Here is a 10,583-nt window from a genome sequence, read left to right on the forward strand (position 1 = left end):
TAACTCAATCCATAATCCGACTTTCAGGTTATTAGGACAATGCTCTAACCAACTGAGCTAATAGGTCAATTATGTTATAAAATAATTAATGTCATTATGTATAACACTAAAATTTTTAATGTATATTTAATGCCCTTGTAAATTTACATAATAAATTTTGATCCAATTATGTATTTTTTTCATATATAAATTTTAAATAAAATCATAGGTTTCATAAAAAATTATATATGTAAACAAATTAATTATTAGATCAAAATTAATTATCATAAAATGTATTATGTAAATTTTCATGTGCATTAAATATACATTAAAAAATTAGTGTTATATATATATAGTGATATTAACTATTTTATAACATAATTGACCTGTTAGCTCAATTGATTAGAGTGTTGTTCTAATAACATGTAATGGGTTTAAGGATTCGCAATTTGTATCAACTTTAAGAAAGAGTAAAATTGAAATTGTCCATCGTATATTAGGTGTATCAATAATTTGTCCGGTGCACAAAGCAATGGCCAACAATTTCTCATTCGGGGATCACGTTGTGTGGTTGATTTTGTGATTTTTGTTATCATGAACGAACTTGAGTAAATTACGCCCCCAAAAAATCATTAATAATTTATCTATAATTAAGATCATTAAACAAATACTTTTGATAGACATCAAATCGAGACTATTTATGTTATGACATAGTAAATATTAAATTATTTTGAGAAACTTCTTTGAGTTCTTTCAGCATGTACACTAAAAAATTTGATATCATAAAGTTTGATAAATACATTGCAAAAATTGTCGGTTCATTTTTTACGAAATTGTGGGTAGATTTTTATTGTGAAGTGAAAACATCAATAATTGGCTGATTACTCTTTCTTTAAATAATTACTAACAATTATTTCATTTTAATGATGTTTTAATAATTTTAATCATAAATTTTTATTTAAATATTTATAGACTAAATAAATAAAATGGGTGTCACTCTAAAAATGAGATCCTGGATGTTCGTCCACTCAATCATGCTCAAGATAATCACTTTCGAGGAAAACAAACATCAGCAGAAACAATGCATTAAAGATGCTTATTTATTTATTTATTTATTTGCTTTGCTTGTTATTGAACCTTTTATTTTACTTCTTTCTGGGTCATGTTTTTAAAATTGCACGTAGATTGTATATTCTATCATATTGAAAACTTGTTCATGCCTGTGGATGTAGGTCTATATGACCTAATCACGTAAATTTCCATTTTTTTTCCTTTTTCTACTTTTTATAGAGGCATTTTTTCTGCTTTACACGTTGGGTTGCTGTGAATACTTGAATGCATATATTGATAATAAATATTAGTATTTTAATTAAGAGAATATTAGAAATATACTATCTAACATATTCCTTCAAACACACTCTATTTCATTGACTGAAATTTAATAAAAATAACACAATTTGATAAATCTCACATCATATTGATAACTCTCTTAATTTTATCGTTTTCATTAAATTTTAATCAATTTAAAAAAGTGTGTTGAAAAGAATATGCTAAAGAGTATATTCTTAACATTTCTCTTTAATTAAATCTAATCCATGTTTATTCTGGTATTGGGAAATGAAAATGTTGAGCAACAATGAAAATACAAATTTACAATGCAACCATATTTTTGTTGTACACATGGAATGAAAAATATAAATCAATGTAAACACAATTTTGTTGGTTTTTTTTCATCCCTCTAATCGATAATAAAAACACAACTTCGTTGTACACTGTACAACCAAATCTTATTTATGTTTTCTTTTTTTCACTCCCACGTGTGCAATAAGAACACGATTTCATTACATAAGTCTAAAATGAAATCATGCTTTAGTGGGAAGTGTTATTTTGGAATTGCTTGAAAACCTACACATGTGGGCAGTGAGAATAGCATTTTTGATAGTGACAATAGTAACTCCCGCAATGTTAATCTTCATATAGAATAAAAAAAATTCTAACTTTTATTTTAAGCAAGGGGAATATAGAGGTAGCTAAGCAGTAGTTGAATTTTTATTCCCCCCCACCACCCTTTTTCTGTAATGGCCATCAGGCCATGTGTGATTTGTGGCGCTGGTTTCTCGATTACTTGATCAATTTTGCTTCATTCTTAGCAACTTTGAGAAAGGATACAGTGGCAAGAGAGTGATAAATGAGATGAGCAAAGTAATGAAAAGGAAGGTAGAGACAGAAAGATGTGTAAAGTAGATGAAAAAGAATTGGCTTGTGAAAAGATCAAGATTGCAGACTAGCAGCACAAAATGCGAAATTTTACTCAAAGATAATAAGCCTTCAAATAGAGTTCCTAATTGCAACATATCAGTTTTGTGCTAAAACAATCTCACTATACATCAAATGAAGAACATGCAGAAGAACAATCAAAGCACACAGAAATTCAATGAACCAGATCAAGAACAGATAAATAGGATGGATTACAAAGAACTTTAGCAAGCATAAACAAAATGGCATCTAATAGAAAAATCCATTTATTTATGGCAAAGAAGGAGCTACGGGAAGTGATGATGATAGTGAGGGTTTCTCTTTTCTTAGTTCCTTGACAACAGCAGCAAGCGCTTCAGGATTGACTCCAAGATCACAAAGTGCTATAAGAACAGAAAGTGTGTGACGGTCTAGACCAGTATCAAGTATATTGGACATATGGAATGCCAGGTCTAGAGATTCTCGTGCAGTTCGTGCAGCCTCCGGATCCATGCTTTAAGCTGAGAACTGGGCAGAGTATGTTCAGTTCAACAATATCACTAAAATGAAAACACCTGAACACATGTCATAGATTCAGATATAACAAATCAGTAGTCTGTTCAAATAAATCATTTGAAAATTGAATAGCTACATTAGTAAATATTTTTTCTTGGATGAAATAATTAGGTTTCTTACTTTATCTTAGAAAATTTCTTGTATGGGGAAATAATAATTTCCTTCTTTTCCATAAATCTCTATTTAGATGATAAAATTTGACAATAACAACTAAAATAAGGAGAAAAATTAAAGCTCAAATAATTCAAACTTTAAAAATGCAAATACATACACATACATGCACTAAAAAAACCTGTGAAATGCATGTAGAAGCAGGAATAGAAACCAATCATAGTAATGATCATCAACAAAAACTAATAGTAATGATCATCAAGATGGACATAATATGTCAAAATGCTTTTTGAACAAAAGTATACTCCATTATTGCCTTAATTCTAAGCTAAGGCAACTCCTTAACTACACAGGGCATGCAACAAGACTTAACAGTAGCAAAATCTAAGCTAAGCTAAGCTAAAGTGTTTAATCGCGTCAAATAGTTATGATCACATAAAAAATCGCACGCCTGGTTCTTTTAAGTTTTCTTCAACCTAGAGAAACAGAATCTGTCACTTTAGGCTATAAACTTTCAACACTATTTTAAAGTTCCTATAGAGTCTGTTAGAACACTTTCCAATTTTCAAGTTTCAACTTATCTATAATACCATTAAAACTCAAGCACAAGTCCGTTTGAGGAAAACCATATCTGTTTCAAATAACATTAACAAAAAAACAAAACTTGAATGATTTCATTGAATATCAATTTACTATTGCTTCTTCTCTTGCCAATTGCTTGCAATCTACTTTTTAATGAAATTTAAACAGTTGAATCAGAGATTGAAAAAAAAGTAACTTCTGAAACTTTTTATTGAGTGAAGCAACTAACTTTTCCTAATACAGTTGTTTTTCCTTTTTTTTTTTTTCTAGTTTTCAGTAGTAGAAGGTGATGTATATTTGCCCCAAAACCCAAAGCAATTCTAGGAGTACCAAAAAAACATTTGCCCCAGACAAAAACAAAAATTGATTCAGAATAATTATTCAAAATTATAGAGTGCTTCATGGCAAAAAATAGTGACTTGGGGTGGGGGTTTACAGGATGGGACGCATTCAAAATTTAAAAAAAAAAAAAAATTGATTCAACATTTGCCCCAAACAACGAAGGATGAACCCTAAACCCAAATAACAACAAGAAGAAGAGAGCACCAGCAGAAATCAAACAATAGAAAATAAGAGAGATTAACAAACCTAAACTGAAGAGGGCACAACGGGATCGAAGTGAGCACCAACAGATCAAAGAGGCTGCAGAGAAGAGAAGCACCCAGCGTTAGGTCACGAGTGTGATAAGTCCAGGGGTATTGGGTGTCATTCTAAAACTTAACTACGGACAATTTTGTCAAAAAAATCATTATACCACTCCTTTATGTTTTAATCCTCCGCTTCTTCCAAATGCTTATTTTGAGATTTTGAGAGACACTTTCAAGTAACTTACTAAAATAAGGTTTTTTTTCTTCTTATTTTTTAGCTTCTACTTATTTTAAAAAGTTCATCCAAACATCTAAAAAATTACAATAATTGTTATTTTAGTAAAAATAAGTATTTTTTTCTTTTAAAAAGAGTTTAAACAAACATACCCAATGAGCCTAACAGGGCCTAAGGATAGAAGATAGATCATAGCATTGACACATGTATGTTGGTGCCAAACGTGCATCCAAACACCCTAATAGATAGCAAGGAAAACGAAAAAAAGATATAAGATTGGTGTGATGATTGGAAAGGGGGGGCTTAAGGGTGAAAAGGGAGAAGAAGGTAGAGAGAGGTCGTAGGTTCAAATATGTCTTATTGACATTTATAACAAAACTAACAAACTAACATTTGCTAATAAAAAATTATAGCAAAGGAAAAGGAAAGGGGGCTCAATTTTGAGATGTTCTCCCATCTTGTTGAATAAATAATAGGAAAAAAAAACATTTAAAAAAAGGACCAAGACATAGGCTGAATGTCAAAGAGAAATCAATCTTGTATTAATTTCTAATTAACTCTTTTCCATCTTTAATTTTATAGTACTTAATAAGTTAATATGATGTGGTCAATAGAATATATATTTGTGCTCAACACAAACATAACTGGCATATTATAATACAATAATATCCCTAAAGACCCTAACAAATCTCAATATACCAATGCTTCATGGATTCATAAAATCAACTACTTAATGTTTTTTTTGTCTTAAACCCTCCAATTTATCAGGGGGAAAAAACCTTGACTAATATGGAATTCAGCTAGGAGGTATGTAAAGTCTGGCCAAGAATTATTTCCACCAAGAATCGAACTTAGATACTATCTGAATTATTCAACTTTAACTTCAACACGTTATTTCTTGTGCCCAATCACTTGCTTACCACCTAATGGTTATCATTCAAAAGTAAAGTAATCCCTAAAAACAAAAGGTAATATTATTATAAGATCATTACTTGAAGAAGGACTTCGACAACCCGTGAGACGAACAACAAAACCATGACAACCAGATATTTGTTGGCAGAGCACCTAGATCAACTAGATCTCCTTTTCTAGCGGCAACACTAAGGTCTCCTTTGTCAACGGTGACACCAAGATCAACTACAGATGAACGCGAAGAAGAAGGCTAGGATGAGATAGAAGAGAACGAGGACAAGACAAAGACAAAGACAATGTGAGGGTTGTTAAAAAATGTTTTTGAATAAATTTTGTAAAATTAGTTTCAGTTAAAATTAATTTTGAGCTAGCCAACAATGGTTGGCTTAGATGTTTGTGTTCCTTAATCTGGTCCAAATTTCAAATCCTAGTTGACCTTGGGTATAGAAAATAAATCATGTTGGGAGGAATAATCCTTTGTGTGTGATTCAGGTTCTCGATGAAGATTTGTCCATGCTTTCGGCGGGGACAACTTTGAACCAATATCATGATTACCAAAAAAAATTAAGCAGACACAATTAATATTTATATGTTTATCATAACTGTTGGAATTTTCTATTCCAATAATTAATGTGAGCTAATATTATAAGATAATTATATTATCTATTTATCATTAGTGAGTTTTATTTTATGTGATCAAATTAAGTGAGCCCGTTAGACAATTAAATCATATGATATGGACTTAAATAAGCAGATGTCAGTGTTGGTCCATTAGGGGATAATGGGAACCCTATTAGTTTAACACACTCTAAGAAGGCTATGGTCTCCAATATACCAAGCCGTCATATAGTTTATTTGATTCACATCTGAAGAGTTATGAAGGTCATATTAAGGAATAAGGATGATGCAATCCTACCCCCCAATGGCACTGGATAGAAAACTCCAAGAAGATTGGGCCAGAGATGCAAGAGAAGGCCCTAAGATTCTCATAATCCTTAGGATAGATTTTGAGCCCATAGGCTAAGTATGAGCTCACTTATCTTTCTACATATTAGATTAAGGTTTCATTATATTTTGGGCCTTGTATTTAGGGATCCATAGTGTAGGGAGGGTACCCTAGTAATGTAGGATTTTTCAACCCTTCTATTTTAGGGCACCTAGACTAGTTTTGTATTAGGGGTAGTTTTGTAATTTCACATGCATTAAGTGCACTATTTGATATGTGTGTTGGGAAAGAAATTTAATTGAATTGGGAGAAGCCCAATCCAATTAAATTTTGGATCATCCTAAGGGGGAGGTGAGCATTTGCTTGCTACACCCCATTGTCACTTCATATAGTCACACTTGTATGTCCTTCATGTTTTACGTGTCTCATGACACCTAAGGACACTTAGTGGAGATGGACTTGATCTTGGATTAGTGGGCTGAACCATAGCTAAAATTTACTAATTATAATTAGTGAAATTTTGGCTCCAAATTCTGCTCCACCAATTCAAATTCAAATTCAAGTGAAATTTGAATAGAAATTCAAATTTTCCTCCAATTTTGTGTGACACTTAGGCTATAAATAGAAACCTTGTGTGTGCATTTTTTCAACTTTGATCATTTGAGAATTACACTTCAAAGTTCAGACTTCATTTGAGACACAAAATTTTGTGCTCCTTGTCCCTCCACTCATCTTCTCCTACCTTCAAGCTCTTATCCATGGCTTCCTATGATGGTAAGCTTGTTCTTGACTCATCTTCTCCTTGAAGTGGCGTCTCCAATCATCTTTTTTCCTTCTGCATTCCGCTGAAATTGATGTTCAAGAAGCAAAGGATTTCATTGATGAAGAAGATCCAAGGCTTACAAGCTCCACATGGAGCTACATCATGTGGTATCAAAGCATCTTCGTCTAGGTAATATTCTTTTGCTTCCTCTATCTTTTTGTTTGGTCGATTCACTTTAATTCCTTGTTCTTCATCTTATTCTCCATGTATATCCTCCATTGTCTTGTGGTTTGGTGCCTTTTAGAGTAGATTCAAAAAATAAACTAATTAAATCTTAGATCTACACTTGTTCTTGCATTTGTATGGTTCAAATTTTATAGATCTATTCTTGAATCATGTTTTTGTGTTGATTTTAGATTCTATCATTTTTCAGTCATAATCTTCTTGTGCTGAACCTTTAGATCTAAATTTTCTTACAAAATATTGATTAGAAAAAAAACACAAAAATCTAAGTGTAAATCACTTCATTCATGTTGTCTTAGAGTCATGTTTAGTCATAATAATTGTCACATTATGTTCTAAGTTTGTGTTCAATTTTGATTTTGTTGATTGAATCCTATCATTTGAATTTTGAGTCTAATTCATGCATGTTATTTAGTTCATAACATGTTCTAAATCAATTCCTAGAAGTAGTCTTATTGTTGAACTTTGTTTTGTTTTCTAAGTTTCCTATATGATGCCTATGAAGAAATTGAGTTGTGGTGTTCAATTGTGGCTGGATTTGTGAATCAAAATAAGTCTTAAGCTCTCTTGAATTTTGTTATTCAAGACAATTGAGCATAAACAAACACAAATTGTAACTATCCAAGCCTTAAGCAAGATAAACATTACTCTTGATTTCTAGGTTGAAATCACTGGTGCTGGCAGCTTGAACATACAAACTTGTAAAAATTACTAGGAATTGGTCACTGCTAATTTTGAGCTGACATTTTTACTGAATTTTTTAGACATTTGGAACAAAATTAGAAAAAAATAACCAAGTGATCTGGATAAATGGAAAAAATATGAAAAATCACACAATTTGGCAGGCAAATCAGTGTCCAAGAAAAAAAAGTGAAAGGGAAGTATGCTTGTTGTTTTTACTCTACTATAGAGTCATTCTACATTTCTCTTTGAGTCCTAGCTTGCTTTTATGTGCTTTTCATTGCTTTAATTATTGAATAATCCTTGAAAATTTTTCTTGTTAAAATTCTATTGGTTTAGCTTTCATTTCATTTCTTGGTCTTTGGTTATTGCTTGTCTCTTTGTTTCCTTGTTTGTGAGTTTCCATATAGGGAATTGGAAAGGAGGATTGGTGCCATCAATTGAAGAATTTGAGTCAAGAAGCAAGGGGCCAACCACCTTAAGATTTATTGGACTAAGAAGCACTCCAAATTGAGTGAATCACCAAAGAGAGAACAACCACCAAAATTGAAGACCGTTTTGTAATTTTGTAATTTGCAATTTACTTACCTTCATTGCTTTCAAGTTTTGTAACAAAAAATCCTTTCATTGGAAGTGTGTTGGGAGCCTCCAATAGGTTACCAAACTTCCATTTATGTGTAATAATTTTAGGCAATTTTCCCTTAGGATAATGAGTGTTTTGTTGGGAACCTTAAATGTGGTCATCCAAACACTCTTAGGATTCGCCTTGTTCACATTTCTTGCACTTTAATTTCTTTCTTACTTTCATAGCTTATTTTCTTTACTAGTCACGTCTAGTTTATCTTGTAATTACATAATACTTTCTTCTTGCTTATCACGCTTATCTTGAGTTCTTTTGAACCCTAGCTTTTACCTTTTGTAAACCCCAACAAGAAAGAACCACAACTTAGGAACCAACATGAGTCATCATTCATCTAGTGTTAATGGTGAGGGTACTAGTCATAAGGACCCTCTATCTAAAATCTTAGATGAGTTGGGTTCCCTCAAGTTATGGAAAGAAAAACTAGAAAGAAAAGAAAAAGTAAAAAAGAAGGTAGAAATAAATAAAGATGAGAGAGAACAAATAAGAGAGGAAGAAAGAAGAAAAATAATGAAAGAAATGGAAAGAGAAAAACATGCCTCCTATAGTAGTCATGACTCTTGCAAGAGCCTAAGTGAAGAACTTAGTGACTATTATAGAGGAAGGCATAGGTCACATCCTAGACCTCATTCCCAGAGGAAAGAAAATGAAAGATAACCTCAAGAGGCTAACATTAACCTCCCATACTTCCATGGGAAGGACATTGTAGAGGCTTATTTAGATTGGGAATTGAATGTTGAGCAACTCTTTGCTTGCCATCATACAAGTGAGGAAAAGAAGGTTCCTTTGGCTACCCTTAGCTTCCAAAGGGGATGCACTATATTAGTGGACTTCCCTTGTTAGGGAAAGAAGGATTCATGAGGATCCTCTAGTAGAATATTGGAATGACTTGAAAAGTGCCCTTGGGAAGAGGCACATCCCCTCCTACTATGAAAGGGAGCTAATGGACAAGCTCCAAAGGCTTAGACAAGGGAGTATGAGTGTTGAAGAGTATAGGCAACAAATGGAACTACTCCTTTTGAGAGTTGGGCTTAGGGAGGAGAAAAGAACAAGTATTGTTAGGTTTCTTAGTGGGCTTAATATGGAAGTAAGGGACAAGGTTAAGCTCCTTCCATATAGGGACCTAGATGACCTAGTCCAACTTTACATAAGGGTATAACATCAACTTAAAAGGAAGCCTACTTCAAAATCTTATGGCTTTCATTCTTATCCAAAGAAAGACCAAGGTCAAGGCATCTTAAGGGCTGCACCTTCTAAGCCTAAAGATGATAAGGGAAAGATAATAGAAAAGCAATCCCCTAAGGCTAGTATGCAAGAGAAGACTAGCTCTATAAAGTGCTTTAAATGTCTTGGAATAGGACACATTGCTTCTCAATGCCCCACCAAGAAAACCATGATTATGAGAGGCCAAGACATTTATAGTAGCCAAGATGAGGTTACTACTTCGCCTTCCTCTAGTGAAAGTGAAGAAGCAAAAGGGGAAGAATCTAGCGAAGAAATCTACCCCCAAGAAGAAGGGGACCTTTTAATGGTCAAAAGGCTTCTGGGAGGCCAATCTTGTGACTTGACCCAATCTCAAAGAGAGAATATTTTTCACACAAGGTGTAAAATTTTTTATAACACATGCTCTCTCATTGTAGATAGTGTTTCATGTTGCAATTGTTGCAACACAAGATTAGTCTCTAAGTTGAGCCTTGCTATCACTCCCCATTCAAAGCCTTACAAACTTCAATGGCTCAATGAGAAAGGGGAGATGATAGTCAATCAACAAGTGAAAGTGCCCTTCTCCATTAGAACATATAAGGATGAAGTGATTTGTGATGTAGTTCCTATGGAGGCATGACACCTTCTCTTTGGTAGGCCATGACAGTATGATAGGAAAATCATCTATAATGGCCTAACTAATGAGATAACCCTCACCCACCTTGGAACAAAGTTTGTGTTGCATCCTCAAACACCTTCGTAGGTGGCCAAAGATCAACTAACTATGAAAGATAAGAGGGATGAGGAAGAAAAACTAGAAAAACAAAAGAAAGAGAATGATAGTAAGGCCTTGTCTTCAAAGGCCAAGGGGAAGGAAAAAGAGGAAAAAG

At 33.0% G+C, this 10,583-nt stretch overlaps 1 protein-coding gene across 1 annotated transcript; it reads right to left on the minus strand.

Moving 5' to 3' along the window:
• Positions 1-2,264: 2,264 nt before the first annotated feature.
• LOC100527900 (mitotic-spindle organizing protein 1B) lies at positions 2,265-4,227 on the minus strand. Its single transcript, XM_003520865.5, has 2 exons — positions 4,072-4,227; positions 2,265-2,789 (listed from the first exon to the last, which is right to left on the minus strand). Exon 2 carries the CDS (start codon positions 2,725-2,727, stop codon positions 2,506-2,508), a length of 222 nt encoding a protein of 73 aa, XP_003520913.1. The 5' UTR covers positions 2,728-2,789; positions 4,072-4,227; the 3' UTR covers positions 2,265-2,505.
• Positions 4,228-10,583: the final 6,356 nt, after the last annotated feature.

The sequence above is a fragment of the Glycine max genome, chromosome 3 (genome assembly GCF_000004515.6).
Source record: "Glycine max cultivar Williams 82 chromosome 3, Glycine_max_v4.0, whole genome shotgun sequence".
Lineage (NCBI taxonomy): Eukaryota > Viridiplantae > Streptophyta > Magnoliopsida > Fabales > Fabaceae > Glycine > Glycine max.